General features: G+C 36.3%; 2 protein-coding genes across 4 annotated transcripts in view; one reads left to right on the forward strand and one right to left on the reverse strand.

Annotated features, from left to right (window-relative positions):
• The first annotated feature begins 3,484 nt into the window (after positions 1-3,484).
• On the forward strand, positions 3,485-5,458 carry LOC150090804 (muscarinic acetylcholine receptor gar-2-like). The gene has a single exon (XM_090373350.1). It carries the CDS (start codon positions 3,485-3,487, stop codon positions 5,456-5,458), a length of 1,974 nt encoding a protein of 657 aa, XP_090229476.1.
• Positions 5,459-7,804: 2,346 nt separating this feature from the next.
• LOC150090805 (telomerase protein component 1-like) overlaps positions 7,805-17,175 on the reverse strand; it is an 827,340-nt gene continuing 817,969 nt past the window's right edge. For all 3 annotated transcript variants that reach the window (XM_090372947.1, XM_090372938.1, XM_090372956.1), the window contains exon 53: positions 7,805-8,076. In XM_090372947.1, coding sequence (XP_090229073.1) covers positions 7,936-8,076 — 141 coding nt within the window. In that variant the 3' untranslated portion in view covers positions 7,805-7,935. The remainder of the gene's footprint in view (positions 8,077-17,175) is intronic.

Genomic DNA, 17,175 nt, shown 5'->3' on the forward strand with positions numbered 1-17,175 from the left:
CTCGTATCTGGTGAGTATGGGCTTGACACACCCAAGGTCTTGAGATTGGATATCATCATTCTTCTCTTTCTTGGTGATTCCCTTCTACTTCTCTCCCTCTTTCTTTAGGTAATTCAAAATTTTTTTTTTTTTTTTTTTTTTCTGGCTGGTGCAGCCTAAGCCTTGGGCTTCTTTGCAACATATAGCTAATAATAATAATACAGTTGTTTCGAGAGTTGTATATTTAAAAATTTCCTAAAGAATAACTACTGTAGATATGTAATATTAGATATTCTGAAAGACATACCCTGATCCACCTCTCTGTTTTACAATAAAAAAAAAAAAAAAAAAAAGTGGACCAGAGCAGTTTGCTCTTGATCATTTTTCCTTTAGGCCTTAATCAGAAGTGCACATCACATGGTAGGTTATTAGATACTTGAGTCCTTAAGCTCTCAGTTTTATTCTTCTTTAGGGTATCTACCTATTTCTTCAGTGATTCAACTTCATTTAGCAGCACTGCCCAGTTTTTGATTGGTATACTCCTTGAATTTCAAATTTGGACTAAATAGTACCGTTTAGATTTAAAAATATCTAAATTTAAATTTTGTGTAATAAACTTTTTTTTTTTTTTCTCCATGGCAAAGTGGTTCTCTGTTGTTGGTAAAATTTAAAACTGTCATCAATGTGCTTCTGCAACAAATGTAAATCAAATTTTATTTGGGGGGGTGGGAAGAAACTGGTGTACAGTATGTTACATTCACTCTTCAGTATTCTTCTTTAGGATATCTACCTATTTCTTCAGTGATTCAACTTCATTGAGCAGCACAGTACCGAGTTTTTGATTGGTATACTCCTTGAATTTCAAATTTGGACTAAATAGTACCGTTTAGATTTAAAAATATCTGTTTAGCTGTGAAGACAAGCTAACCCGATGAGGTTGGTTCTCCTCATCCTGGTGAGAGAACCATATATTTTTAATAGTGATAGTCAACAACACAACAGTTGTTTTGTTTTCTATAAAATAAAAAAAAGTGATTGTAATGTTAGAATTATCCCATAAAGTTTGCATATTCTACACAGTTAAATATGCATCCTGAAGAGTGAATATCACACCACCATCAGTGTGACAATGAACATAGTTTAGTTTTTTTTTTTTTTTTTTTTTTTTATGCTGATGTTCTTATATTGAACAGTAGTGATGGGCATAATTCAGTGATTTTGAATTCAAAAATGTCAGCCCCAAATACAAAAATGATCCAGATAACAAATAATCTAAGTAAACCTAAAAATAAGTGAGAGTGATCCCAGTGCATTTTAATTGAAACATCCTGTATATTATACAGGATGTTTCTGTTTAATATACAGGATGTTTTTGTTACTTTGGAGTTCAGTTTCAAAGCTAAGATATACAAAACTTGGCTCTCCTTGTGTAATTGCATTTTTTTATTAGTATAAAACCAGTTTAACTGTATACAGTGTAGTACTATATTTAGATTGTATATTCATAGGTGTTATTTTTATAACGACCTTTTTGAACACTATTTTTTCATAACACTGTTTTCACGAACCAACTAAGAGTGTGATACAAGATGTATTTATATCCAAATTAGGGTTACATTCAGGTTTTTCTAATATCCCTAAACAATGGATACTTTAAACTGCCTGGAAGCAGGGTTTCATATCATATGCAGAGCTTTCATATGAGAATATATGCTATGCATGCAGGAATTATATAATCCCTGGTACACTCTTTCAATCAACACTGGTCCAGAAATAGTGCCATTTCTATTTTTCAAAGTTCCTGAAGCATTTCACAACATTAGAGGAAGTTCACACAAACAAAGATAACACAAATTAAATCCACATAAGCTGTCATTTTTAAATTCAAATGTAAATTTGTATTCTTCATGGCATAATAGTTTCTGTACCACTTATGAAATTGGAGTGATCCGGATTTATGAAGGAAGTGGTACTGAATTAGCTTATCTTAAGTAAAGATGTTGGGTTTTCTTCAGGTTTCTTAATCCTGTAAAATACAAACCAATTCAAACAACCCCTCCATTAGAACTAGAAGAACCTTAGTGAAAGAAATATTGAATTGTAAGAATATGCTGATCAAATAGATGTTAATTATATAATTTTATTGTACTTTTTTTTTTCTCTACAGACTAAAATGTGGTATCTTCTTGGAATGAATAAGCCTCCAATTACATGTATATTTCATTGAGTAAATAACATTTCTGTGATTCCAAGTAAATGTAGGAAATTTGATTACAGTTACTTTTTTTTACTTTCTATACTGGCAGTTGATTCTCTGAAATCTACAAATGTAAGATAGTTGTAACATGGTTTTGTATCTGGTATTAGAACATAACTTTAGTTCTAATTACTACCACAAATAAGCAGAATGGGTTAGTTTTCCCTATGTGTTGGGTAAATAGGTGTGCATACAGTAATCAGTTTTTATATTTATAAGGGGATCACTACAGCAATATACTATGAGAAACCTAATTGTACTTTCAAAACATGGTTGAAACTTGGAAATTGACTAGAGGATTACCTCAAGGAAATTTGTTGTGAAATTGAATGAATTGAACACAGCCACTGTCAGCAGGACAGTGTGTGTGTGTGTAGATATACTACTGGCTACCCAGAACAGTGAAATATGAAGTACTTTTATTTTCCTTCCACAGAAAAATAAAATATATCTGATTCAGACTTGTAATTAATTAAAGCACATATACAAAGGGGTTCTATAAAGTTAGAATATGCAAAATATTTTTCAAAAAGATAAATTTAATACAGATATTATAGGGCAATAAGATTACAGATAATTATTATTTTAACAGCATCTGAGCTTTGTCACTCATATCCATATAATTCATTATGTTTGGAGATGTGTGTTCATGGGCTGATTTGCAAGTTGCACAGGCTGAAAACCCAGAATAATTACATAAAATTAAATGTGTAATCACGATCTTTATTTTCACATCTTGTTGATTGTAAAAATCAAATAGTATAAATAACAGCTATATTTTTGGTAATGATTGAATGTTTAACTGCTTATTTTGGTATCCTGTATATTGTTTGGCTAAATTAAATATATTTTTATTCAGTAGATAAATAATCTTATTTTATTAACTGGTAATGAAAGATTTCTAATAGGAATCTATATAAGAAAATACTACTTAACCAGTCTTTCATTATTTTACTACTATTCACTATAATTCGCTTTTGTTTTTTTTTTTATAAAAAAAAGTAAAATTAAATATTTATTTCATCCTGTTTATTTTTTCTAGATCATTCCATCTATAATTTGATCTCCTTATGTGAAAAAAAGTTCAGAAACTGTTTGCAACAGTCTATTTATTAGGACATGATAGTGTGTAATGTGCACTTTTTATTTTAAAAATGGTGATAAAGCTCTTAAATTATCCAACATTTTTAAGAAGCTGAGTGATCTGCATAACAGAAGTATTAGTACCAAGTCAGAGTGAATGGAAAAATGGAGAAGCTGAATGCCTCAATATTTGCAGTCAATTATTCTTGGATGAGCTACAATACATGTTTTGTATGTAGCATAGAAAATTCCACTTTGCAATCCTTTACCACTACTGACTGGAGTTTTCCTTTTAAATTATGGCAAACAATTGTTATATCAATTCTGATAGGATTATGTATTATTATTACTGTTGCTGGTAATATTTTAGTACTTACAGCATTTGTGGTAGACCGTGCTATTAGACAACCAAGTAATTACTTCATTTGTTCTCTTGCTATTTCAGACTTGGCTATTGGCATTATATCAATACCATTTTATGCTGCATACATTCTAATGGGAAGATGGTATCTGGGACCTGTTATATGTGATCTATGGCTTGCTACTGACCACACAGTCTGTCTTGTTTCCATATATACTGTACTCCTCATCACTATTGATCGTTATTGTTCAGTTAGAATACCAACTAAATATCGTAACTGGAGAACTAAAGAAAAGGTGATGTGGATGGTTGCTATTACATGGCTTATCCCATTTACAATGTTCTTTGTTAGCATTTTGGGATGGGAGCATTTCATTGGTTATCGAGATCTAGAACCTGGTGAATGTGCTGTACAGTTTCTGAAAGATCCAGTTTTTAACACATCCTTAATTTTTTTTTATTTTTATGTGACACTTATAGTTTTGTTTGTTCTGTATGGAGGAATTTACAAGATAGCAAGGGATATGCAACAGAAGAAAATGCAAAAGCAAGCAACCATGAGTGATATGAGAACAGCAAAAAAGACAAAAATCAAGATTTCCAATACTCGCAGTTCATTCTTGAGCCAGGATAAGCCAAAGACAACAATAACTACATGGCCAGAACATCTGAACTGTGTTCCAAGCATAAGTACAAAGACAACACCAAATAAATCTGATAGAACTGAAAAGACTTATCTCTTTGACATGAATCAGAAATTCCAAGATAGTAAATCAAGCAGCTCTGCTAATGAGTCTGAGGAAGAAGAGGAAAGGATAAAGTCTTTTTGTCAGAAACATCAAAAATCATCTGATTTACAGCTTTCACCTGAAGCTACCAAGAAATCAAATATTGTGCCTCCAAGTTGCTCCACAAAGTATCTCACAGCTGACATCTGCCTTACAGAATTACACTACTCTCCATCTCACTGGCATGCTGAAGTGTTTGGAGAAAAAGAAACATTATTAAATTCTGTTACTGAGACTTTTCCCCAGCCACCTATCACAGTGTTGAGTTCTTCGTATGATACATCTAAACGTCCTGTTACTCTAAAGGTTACTCCAGTTGTTCATGATTTGGCAATGCTGATGGATACAGATAATTTCAAATTTATAGATGATGAAAGTTCAACACCACTGCCAACTCCAGTAGTCAATCCCAGTACAAATGGTAGCTCAATTCATTGTTCAAGCATTACAACAAACAAAACAGTACTGGCAGATGTGTTTAACTTGCTTTCCACTACTCAACCTCATTGTATGAAAAATACAAAAGTGGATAGCATATCTGAATCTCAAACTATTACTCGAGTGCAAATATCTGATGAAATGGAACCGATCATTGATAATGATCAAACCTCTGCTTTTACATCTGCCCTCTCACCTTCTAGATGTAGAACAGATTTTGTAAGTTCTCTTTCAAAGAGGATTAAAAGAAGTAAACTGAAAAGGGAAAAACGACAGCAGCTTCAATCAGAAAATCGAGCAAGAAAGGCTCTTCGAACAATATCATTTATACTTGGGGCTTTTGTCATTTGCTGGACACCTTATCACATTTTTGCTGTGATACAAAGCTTTTGTTCAGAATTTGCAGTTTGCATTAATTACAACTTATTTTATTTTAGTTATTTTCTTTGTTATGCCAATAGTCCCATTAATCCTTTCTGTTATGCTATGGCAAATCAGCAGTTTAAAAAGACATTCTACAGGATACTACATGGTGACATCCATAAATCATGATCATAGGACTAAAGGTGGCAGGTAAGACAGTCTTTTTATTTTTAATGTAAAAGAAGTATATATTTTGACCTGTTGGTGCCCTTGCAGGGAGGTCATTATTGTGAGTTACAACAGGATAAACACTGGTTTTTGGAATGCAAAGAACTTAAAAAAAAAAGGGGGATGGGGAGTCAAAATGATCCTGCATGGGCAGTAGCTGGTTGATATTAAATATGCTCAGGTACAGTAGTGTAAATGATATTTAGAAAAAAATGGTATTGCTTAACAGGCATTGTTTTAAGAAGCTAAGTGTTTTCAAATAATTGAACTCAAAGTTGGTAGTTAACACAATGAGCCTGTTTATCCTAACCTAGCAGTAATTACAGGTGGTAAAAGGTCAAGCACAATTGAGCAAACTATTCAAAAAACCAAATATACTTTCTTTTAAAATCTGAAAAGAAAGTTGAAAACTTTTACCACTAGATTGCAATACTTATTAATTTTTTAATAATTAAAGAAATAAAATTTTATTAATTATGCTTCTGAAAAATGTTGGCAACAAAAGAGAAACACAAAACAGTTAATCTCTGCCAAATTTAAGGTTGTGAAGGCATTCATTGTGTGAAACGGACATAACTTCAATGCAATAAATACTTTGAAATTAATGTATCTCAATGAGGGAAAAAAAATTAATATTAATTCTGCCTGTATATATAAAACAAATTCTGCATGTCAAATACAAAAATGTCATTTTGTGCCCCCCCTTCTATCATGATTATTTATATTTTTCTTATAAATAGCTGTCTTTGCATGTTCATAAGAACACTTGCAAATTGATGCTTGCTAAGTTCATTAGGAACTTAGCAAGCATCAGTTCATTAGGAATTTAGCAAGCACCAAAAAAAAAAAAAAAACCCCATGGACCAGCATATAGTATTCTAGTTGATATCATACGTAGCACATAACTAATCCAATTATCTGAACACCTTCACCCATCCCCTTCCTGCTGACACCAGTTTTACTGTAGTGATGCACACTAGACATCAGAATAATATTTGGACTTTTTTTTTCCAGTAATGTAGAATACTATTGTGACACCTTCCCAAAATGCTGGTATACTAGGGTTAGCAGATTTACTGTCTGAGGCCACAAAATCTACTGGAATTTCTCTTATTTTTCCCTGATAATATCTATTTAGGCAATTGGTGATCATTGAGAAGTTTCTGGATAGTAGAAAACATGCCATTGTGTTCAACTGTATTTGGTCAGACACAACAGAGTAATATTAACAATATTGGTCACAGCCCCCTCATTTATACAAAATGAACAACAGTATAAACAGACAAAAAAGCAGCACATACAAGACTAAAGACACTATTAACCTGATGGGTGGGACCTAATAGGGTGCCACTAGAAAATAACTTCTGCTCATTAATTAATGATTAAAAATCTGATTTTTTCCCCTACCTTCCTAAATATAACTAAATGTTTATTGGAGATGTTTTGAAAGTGAAAAATTGTTTACTTGAATTATATATGCAAAGAACTTGTCCCATCCTGCATGACTATTTGTTATTTTTGCCTTTTGCTTCAATATGCTAGTTCCAGTTTGAGCCTCTTGTAAACAACACATGTGAGCATGTTGTTTTGAGTTGGCAGACAGGTGGCCAGAGGAGTCTACTACAGACAGTGGTTTCTCTTTGTTTTATGTTTAATTGTTGTGCACAATATTTTTTGTCTCTATTACTATTGCTGTAAAATGGTTTTTGCTTCTATTATTAGTATTTATTACTTTATTCATTTGATAAAACATTAACATGTGCACATATGTAAGTTTTAAATTTTATGCTCCTAATGCTTTGCTGAATTGGACAATAGAAATCAGTTTCATGTTTATATTTTATGACAACTTTATTCATTTTTAGCAGAATTAATTCATAGTATAAGGCTTCAATATGGAATTTGATAGTCCAGATAAAATATTTTCATTTAAAGTGTCTGTATTATAAGTGGGGGAAGTCATCTCTATAACACTTCTGAATTTTATTCAACACGATTCAAACTGTATATGCTTCTGCTCACAATTGGATGGATTGTATAATATATAATTACATGATTTAATGTTTAATAAATAAACAGGATTCTATTAATTGCATTCTATTAATTGTTCAAAATATGTTTTTTAACCTGATGGTGGGAAAGTCCAAATAGTATTTTTACTCTTTATAAAAATGTTTTGCAGAAGGAAAGTTTGTACAACAGAAATCGGGTGAAAAGGCAAAAGGCTTGTTGAAAAAGGTAATTTTATCAAAACATAAAAATAATAACCTTATTTATATAAAATTCTGAATATAAATTATTCCTATGAACAGTGGTCCATTTTTGTTAATTCAAGAACAAAAATTTGAAAGTTTACATAGACTTTCAAATAAATTAAAATATAAAAGTTATTTTTTATATATTTTAACTGTTTAATTCACATAACACATTGGTATTTATCATTGTAAGTGCTTCTTCCAAATCAGAAGATGAACCTCACCAGCTGTAGTACCTACAAATATTATAACACCTTCTTGATCAGCACCTGCTGCCCGAACTGCCATAGTTGATACTGGAATGATGAAATGAAATAATCCAACCTGAAATATAACACATATGTGATCGAAATAATCCAATGAAGATGCATCTGAATTTAGTCAGCAGAATATTCTTTAATAACTCAAACCAACAGTAGAGAGGGATAAAATAAAGATCAAAATGTATATTTACATATACAACTATGGAGTTAAACTAAACAAGGTAAAAACAAGAATTAAATAAAACAGTGCCTTTTGACATCCCAATATGTCTTTGTCAACCAATGCTGCAACAAATAAATAGGAAAATGAAGCAGTACCAGAGCTGGATCGGAAGATCACGTTACTGGCAAATACTTGCAATATATGTCTGGGTTATTAGTTGCTCCAAAAACGTGGTTGATATGAAGGCCTTAGTTACAGTTGAAAGACATGGGGTTTGGTGGTGATGTAAAGTGATTCCAGCCAATGGTGGTGATATGGTTTACAGACATCGAGCAAGAAAGGCTCTTCGAACAATATCATTTATACTTGGGGCTTTTGTCATCTGCTGGACACCTTATCACATTTTTGCTGTGACATAAAGCTTTTGTTCAGAATTTGAATGAAAGCTTCACATAAACTTGATTAGGATCAAGTGTGTTTCTTGTGCTCCAAAAATGTTCAGCCAGGAGGGAATTCTGAACATCCCTATTGTGGATTGAAGTTACATGCTCATCTATGCAGTTGGAACAATCTATACAATAATTGATCCTGCACTGCATGAATAGTGGAAGGGAAGTTTTCCTGTGAGACCACTGACAAGACATTGTAGCCCAGAAGTTGGATACATCAGACACCTTACACTTGCAAAAACTGTGCAATGGTACAGGAAAGGCCTGAATAGGAGGGAATCAATGCTGTGGCTGATGGGAGGATTTTGAGAATGCAAGTTTTTAAGTGTACACCCTGTCCCTCCCTCACAACATGAGTTGAGTATTGGGAAGGAGGTGTAAACTGAAATAATTTCAGTTTGGCATTAGGGGAAAGTTACTACTATGGAAAAAGGGATGGTCATGTGGTAGTAGACAAAGAGTAATTATAAATGACCACTGCTGCTCTTCAGGGAATAATTTTATCAGTGGGGTCCCACAAGATTTACCACTGGATCCCCTTACTGTGTCAGGTTTCAGCAGTAAGCAAATCCTCTGCTTGCACCTTATGTTGTTGTTGTTATCATTAGCAACTAAGGCCATATTGCTTCGGGGATATGCGGTGGTCATGGGCTCGAACCCCAGTCTAATTAAGAAGTGTGCGCTACGCACTGCTGCTTGCACCTTCATGCTGGTGGAACTGTTGATAATGCTGAGGTGACAATACAGGTGTGAAGCAACAGAAGCATTGGTTGAGGTGTAGCACCCACACTACACAGAGGAAAACCGAGCCTCTGGGATATTAGGTGTAGATATTGCTTATTACCTGATGCAATACCACTTTGCTTAATGGTGGCTTGAAGTAATAAAAAGCAAGTAAACAGAATTCATTCATTCCCATTCCTGCATCAGCATGTCAAGACTTTTGTGTTTTTAGAATGGACACCATGGCAAGGTTCAGTTTTTGTTAAATTGTGGAGGCATACAGCTTCAAAATTATTTTTGCAAGCTGACTACTAGATAGTCTGCCAAAGTTGTTGGTAATGTTCTTGGATGTATTCAGATCAACTAATGTATGAGGCACAGTGACAAATTCCTTGAATTTGCATATAGAATGTAACAACCTAGACACAGCCACACTAAGCTCTCCTCAATCAGTAATTCATTTTTATCACTGTGTTGGTACAGCTGATGGTAGCAGTCCTCAGTGTGTTTGGCTGGGCAGTGCAGAGAGCATTTTTGGGTTACATCAATAACCTCTTGATCCTTGTGTAAGTGATGCATCATTTTCGGGTGAAAACTAAAACAAAAATAATAAAAAAAATCAGAAGGCGAGAGGTTAGCTGAGTAACACAATGGAACTGTGTTTAGCAAGTTCTTGTTGCAAAAGAAACAAGTGGTGTGTAGGTGTGTTGTCATTCAAAAACTCTGAATCTTTTGCTACACGCTATTCTGGATACTTCTGCCGAATTTTCTCTTACAGCCAGTGCGACCTGGAGGAATGAATTTGTAGTGCACACAATGGTAAAAAAAAACCCAGCAACTTCTAACATTTTCTTTTTTGACCTGTCTTGCTGAAAATCGAATGACATGAGTTCAAAGTCAATGATTCATGCTTTGTTTCTGGGTTGTAGGAAAAGTGCCAAGTCTTATTGCCAGCAGTGGACTCTAGGAACAACAGATCACTGTCAGATACCATTATGAGATTGCCTCAAATTGTCATTTGCTCGTTGCATTGATCATTAGTACACATTCAAGGAAAAGCAAAACATGCTGAGCAACCCAATGCATGTTCAAAGCACTGGTTAAAATTCCATGACAGCTTCTGTGTTAAATGTATAAAGAATCTGCAAGTTTATCAAGTCACAAAGCAGTTCTGATACATGAGTTATCCATTTGTTTTGGACATACAAGCAACTAATGTCTTCCAATGTCCAACAGATTTTCGTGTTCCCTTTTTGAATCTACAGTGCCAATCAAACACGGTATTATGAGTTCAAGAATCCATCAGAAAACCTGATATATCATTTCCTATGTTTCAGAAGCAAACCTCCCTTAAGTGTTGGCAAAATCGGATGTTTGAATAATGTTCCAAATCTGGCATTTTTCACACTCATCAATCATGATAAAATAATTGCAATTCAAATGCATAGAGCACTGAAATCTTAACAAACTACTGTCTATGTGTAGGTCAACCCACAGGTTTTAAATCTGCACTTTGACAATAGCAAATCATGCTGTGTTTATTGACGGCAGCATTGTCAACTTCAACTTCTTATAACATATAATCTTGTTACTTTTACCCTGGTGGCTGTGACTAGAAGAACTCAGAGTAGTGTGTATACAAGGGAACACTGTAAAGGTCACTTTATGGTAAGGAGCTTGTGTGTAAAGCACATCTAAAAATCTCCTTTCACATAACATATCCACTCCATCAATGTACTGTGTATAGTCAAAATAATGGAACAAACTTCTCTGCAAAAAGAACTGTTTCTATCCATAATCTGCTGACTCTTATAGAATCTTTTTCAACTATCAGTTGTATCAACCATTTCATTTGTCCTGATTCCTTCTACAAACATGTAGAAGGAATTAATGAATACCCCAAACACGAGAGGTATTAGAACCTACAGTACTTAGTACCATGTTTGGGTAGGAGGTGGAGAAGACGAAAGAAGATATTTGTTGACATTAGACGTGAACTTCGGCAGATTGCAATTTTCAGGAAATACGTATGAAGGAAGGTTGTTCCAGAAAACGGCAGTTGAATGAATGAATAAACGAGGAAGATGAAAACTGGGAGTTTGAAGTTGAACAGTAAATGGATGTTGGCTGTTTGGACTGTTTTGAAATTATAGAAGCCAATTCAGAAGAACAGTGCCCATGGAAGTATCTGTAGAAAAGGCATGCAGAAACAATGTCTATGAGACAGAGAGTAGAGAGACTCTGTTAGAGATGGGTCATTAATTAAACTAACTGTCCTCTTCTGAATGGAATCTAGAAGCCTGAGAGAGGCTTTGGGGGCATTCCCAGATGTGCGAACAATATTCCATGGTAGAGTGAACAGCTGTTTGGAAGAAAAGTAACGCCGAGAGCAAAAGAGAAAACCAAGTTTTTTAGATGCAGAGGAAGCAATATTTGTAATGTGCTTGTGCCAAGAGCGAGAGATTGGAAGTCAGGGTAATCCCCAAAAGAGATATATCATCTTGTCTAGAAATCGGAGTGTCACCAAAGATAAGCATAGGGGCAGAAGAATCCTTTTTGCGAGATATAAGACAGGACTCAGTTTTAGAAAGATTGAAATCAACTAAGTTGTCTTTGCCCCACTGGAGAATTACCTGGAGATCAGCATTTAAGGAACTGATAGCGGATATTTGAGACATTGAAGATGATTGAGCAAGGCAAGGTTTCTCAAACTGGAAAGTGGAATGAAATGTGCTATGATCTGCACAACTATGGATAGGATTTACCGGTCAATGGAAGCAGGTCATTAATATACAAGATGAAAAGAGTGGGGAAAAGAACTGAACCTTGTAGGACACCAGCATTAGTGGAGAAGTTAGAAGACAGAGCCATCTACTATCACTCTCAGAGAGCGGTCAGAGAGAAAACTGGATAACCAATTACAAAACAAAATTGGAAAATCATAAGATGGAAGCTTGTTTAGAAGACCTTTATGCCAAACAAGATCGAAAGCCTTTGAGATGTCAAGGGCAACTGCTTGTGTTTCACCAAATTTTTCATTGAAATTGTCCATAAATGGGTAACATAAGCCAGAATATCACCAGTGGATTGACACTGGTGGAATCTATACTGGTGATCGTTGATCAGACGGAAGGCGGTTAATTGATTTCTCTATTACTTTAGAATTGCTGGTGCAGCATAAGCCTCAGGCTTCCTTTTTATTATTATTGCTAGCCATATAGTGCAAGGAAGTTTGATGCTTATGCTGCGTCAGCCAGAAAAATTTCCGAGTTACCCTGAGAGTGAGTGAGAGAGAGTGAGAGAGAGAGAGAGAGAGAGAGAGTCAGAAGTAGAAGGGAATCACCAAGAAAGAGAAGAATGATGATATCCAGTTCAGGCTCCTGGGTGCGCCAAGCCCACACTCCCCAGATGTGAGCTCCTGGGGTTGTACCGTATGGCTGATAATAATAACAATGAGTAGAAGTAATTGCAATGGGAGTGATTTGTCACCCTTTTTAGGAACTAGCTGGATATGAGCAAATTTCCAAGCAGAAGGAAAAACACCTTTGGAATAAGAAAGTGAAAAAGGCAGCAAAGAACAGGAGTAAGTTCAGGAGCACAGGTTTTGAAAACAAGTGGCGAACCATCAGGACCTGGAGCTTTCTGAGAATCAAGATTCGTCAAAATCCATTTGACGGAAGATCACAGGATGCATTGAATCGAACGTGTTGGGAATGTTGGGAGGTGTTTTACCAAGGTCATTAATACGTCAGTTGTAAGAAAGATGGGATGCCTAGCAGGTCAGCGTTATTCTTGGCTGAAGTGGCAATAGAATCATCTGGTTTTGACAGAGGTGGGAGCAGAGATGGGCAAAAGTTGGGGCCGTTCATTGTTGATGGGATTTTTCCTCTTGCTCAGAATAATCGTCTGAGAGGGCATAAATTCAAATTGAGGAAAGACGGTTGTAGGATAGATGTGCGGAAGTTTGCCTTTAGCCAGGAGGTGGTTGATTGCTGGAACAAACTTCCATCTGTCGTAGAAGATGACAGCTTAAATAGATTCAAGGCAGAACTTGACAAACATTTGGAGCGAGGGGATGGGTGAAATAAGGGTGGTTTTTTTTTTTTTGGCTTATGCTATATAAGCTTGCTTTCTTGCAACACGTGCCCTTGCTAATGCTAATGTTGTGGCCAATAGCTTTGGCAGGAGACCAGAATGCTCGGCTACCATTAGGGCAAGAAGCAAGTTTTCTACTCTTTGCCCGTTCAAAATCTAGTTTGGACTGATTAATAACTGCTTTACTATTGTTGCAAGCTTTGGCATAGGCAGAAAATGAAACAAGTCAATTACAATATGCAACATTCTTCTCTCGAACAGCCTTAGCACATTTATTGGAAAACCAAGGTTTAGATAAAGGACAAGATTTTAACGTGGAGTGTGGAATAAAGGATCCCATTCATACAAGAATAAATTCACTGACACGATCTGAGCAAACGTTGACATCAGAAGTTTTGAAACAGTAATCCGACCAAGCAAAAGAAGAAAATAAATCTTGCAGGTCATCCCATTTTGCATTCTTGTAATGCCACACAACACAAGGTTGGGAATAGCCGTGAGATAATTACCAAGTTGTGATCTGAGGTGCCTAAAGGACCACTTCGACCGTATACTTAGAGGGGTTGTTTGTGAGAAAAAGATCAATTAGGGTTAGGATTATCTAGTATTCTTGTAGGTAAATGAACAATCTGTGCATGGTCATTAGTAATCCCGGAAAATTAATGGAGGCACTGGTGAAAGAAGCACTGCAGGATCATCTAGACAAGACTTCAGTTATAGCTAGGACACAGCATGGTTTTGTTAAGGGGAAGTCTTGCCTGACCAATTTGATTGGATACTATGATGCAGTCACAAAAGAACTGGATGCAGGGAATAACTTTGATATTATATACTTGGATCTTAGAAAGGCTTTTGATACTGTTGCACATGGAAGACTGCTGCACAAATTGGAGCAGTGTGGCATTGGAGGCAAGTTGCTGCTATGGATAAAGGGGTGGTTGAGGGGGAGAAGACAGAGAGTGGTAATCAATGGACACTGCTCATCGTGGACTAATGTTATTAGTGGAGTCCCTCAGGGTTCAGTATTGGGGCCTTTATTGTTTTCTGTATTTATAAATGATATTGATGATGGTATATCAGGCTTAATGTCCAAGTTTGCAGACGATACGAAGGTTGGCAGGGTTGTCAAGGACACTACTGACACTATGCTGCTGCAACAGGATTTGGAAAGGTTGAGCAGATGGGCTTCAAGGTGGCAAATGAAGTTTAACATTGACAAATGTAAAGTACTACATATGGGAAACAGCAACCCCAGAGCAACGTATCAACTCTGTGGTACTACACTGACAGTGGTAGAGAATGAAAGGGACCTGGGGGTGGTGGTGCAGGCAGATATGAAGTTCTCTGAGCAGTGCAGACGAGCTGCAAGAGTAGCTCATGGTGTATTGTCAATGATATATAGGAATTTTTCTAGCAGGGATAAGGAGGTGATTATTCCCTTGTATAAAGCAATGGTCAGGCCACACCTAGAGTACTGTATACAGGCCTGGAGGCCTCATTTCAGGAAGGATGTAGAGCTGCTGGAACGAGTACAGAGAAGGGCAACTAGATTGGCGAATGGGACAAAGGGGTTCTCTTACGAAGAAAGGCTTAAGTTTTGCAAATTACAGTGTCTGGAAACTAGGCACCAGCGGGGTGATCTGATAGAGGTGTACAAAGCCTTGAATGGTTTGAGCATGCTCAATGCTGATGGGATTCTTCCTCTAGCTCAGAAAAATCACCTGAGAGGGCATAAATTCAAATTGAGGAAAGACAGATGTAGGATAGATGTGCGGAAATTTGCCTTTAGCCAGCAGGTGGTTGGTGGGTGGAACAGACTTCCATCCCTTGTCGTGGAAGTTGATAGCCTAAATAAGTTTAAGGCTCAGCTGGACAGGTATTTCGAACGAACAGAGGGGTGAAGTGGAAGTGGTTATTTTTATTTATTTATGTTACTTTTTTTTTGGCTGATGCTGCATAAGCTTGCTTTCTTGCATCAAATGCCTCTACTAATGCTAATGCTAATGCTAATTGCAAAAGCCTCAGCATCTTGACCCACTGGGTCTATGTGACTAGAGAACAGAAGCCAGCTGGAGTTGTGAACATTAAAATCACCAAGGAAAACTACCTCACTGTTAGGAAAGTTGGACTGGAGAAAGTCAAGTTGCAAAGAGAGGAAGCCAAAGAGCTCCAAGTGATTAGCAGAGTTGAGAGAATGGTAGAGACAACAGATGAATTTGACAGAATGAGGTAGAGAGATTTTAAGCCAGAGAAGATTGAAAAGAGGAGGTTCCAAATTACCAAGTCTCTGACAGGGAATATTGGAACAGACATATGCACAAGTACCACCTTTGAGGCGAAAGGAATCATACAGCAAATAATTTGGGGAACGGAGATGAGCAGTGGTTGAATCGACCGATAACCGAGATTCTGTCCGAAAAAGTGCAAGGGGTTTGGCAGACTGCAAGTGGAAATGTACATCATCGAGATTAGAACTGAGACTACGTATATTTGTGAAATGAACCAGGAAGTGTTTGGGAGGTTTAGATCTTTTTGCAGATAAGCTTGCTCTATTAATTTGACAATTCGTGGAGTATTCAATAGTAAGAAAAAGTGGGGAGGGGTATGCTGTATGAAGTAATGAAATTTTTGGATATGGTGTATGCATGGTAAGAATATACCCAGATCCTTGACATAACATGGCCTCGACAATCCCCCCCCCCACACACACACACTACTCAGCAGAGTAGAGGTAGCAAGATTATACACTAGCTGATCCGGAAGCCTCCTAGAGAGTTACCAAATAGGTTTGGTCCAGTGTACTAACTAGCAGCCAGTCTGCGAACACCGTTTTAGAGCTGAACCCTCAAAATGTAAGGAAGTTTGGATCTCGTCATGGTGTTCATCATAACCTCAAAAGACATCAGTCATACTGCATGATGGAAGAGATGGGGAAGGGTTGACCAGAACTTAGCTCTGGAGACTAAACATGGGTTCCACCACTTCAAGCCTCCAATAAGCAAAGTGGTGGTGTTGCACTGGTTGATGAGAGTCATCTACCACCTAATATTGCCTGGTAACACAGAGGGGGTGGCATTCCTCTGTGTGGTATGGGCACCACACCTCAACCCCTGCTTATATTGGTTCACACTTGGGTGGTCATCCAGAGTGTTCTTGTGCATGGGGGTTATACCCAGGATTACTAACAGGTGATCGGGTTTAACCTGGGTATTCATTCTAGTGAAAGTTATTTGCATTACCCAAATCACAACAGTGAAGTTAAGAATTTGTGTTGAAAACATGTAATTCTCAGTTACTTATTAGGGGATAAATATTTTTAAAAATAATTATCTTCATCTGTATTAATGATTTATATTTCATAAATGTAATGTTTACGTATTTTATATTGCTATTTTGTCTGGGGTAATTGTTTTATAGAATTAATCAACCGATCTTTTTATAGTTTATACGAAATCTCTCTTTTGGTATTTGATGAAGTGATTTCTCATTGTATTCAAAATTTATTTTTTTCTCTCTGCTATCTTAAACTTTCTTCTGAAGATGAATATTTAATATCTCCAAAAGATGATACAGTTACTCAGATAACAGAGAGATTTAAGTTGTTAACATTAGTTAAAAGCCGACCGGGCTAGCCGATTAGGTAAAGTGCCTGCCTGGCAACCCAAAGGTCGCAGGTTCGATTCCCGCCTCAGGCTGGATATCACGATGGTGCTGAACCAACCGGTTGGTT

The sequence above is a fragment of the Mastigoproctus giganteus genome, chromosome 1 (genome assembly GCF_048544385.1).
Source record: "Mastigoproctus giganteus isolate SK-2022 chromosome 1, ASM4854438v1, whole genome shotgun sequence".
NCBI lineage: Eukaryota > Metazoa > Arthropoda > Arachnida > Uropygi > Thelyphonidae > Mastigoproctus > Mastigoproctus giganteus.

What these genes read in the sequence shown, in the direction of transcription:
- LOC150090804 (XM_090373350.1), top strand. Translation starts at nt 3,485, where the DNA reads ATGGAGAAGCTGAATGCCTCAATATTTGCAGTCAATTATTCTTGGATG.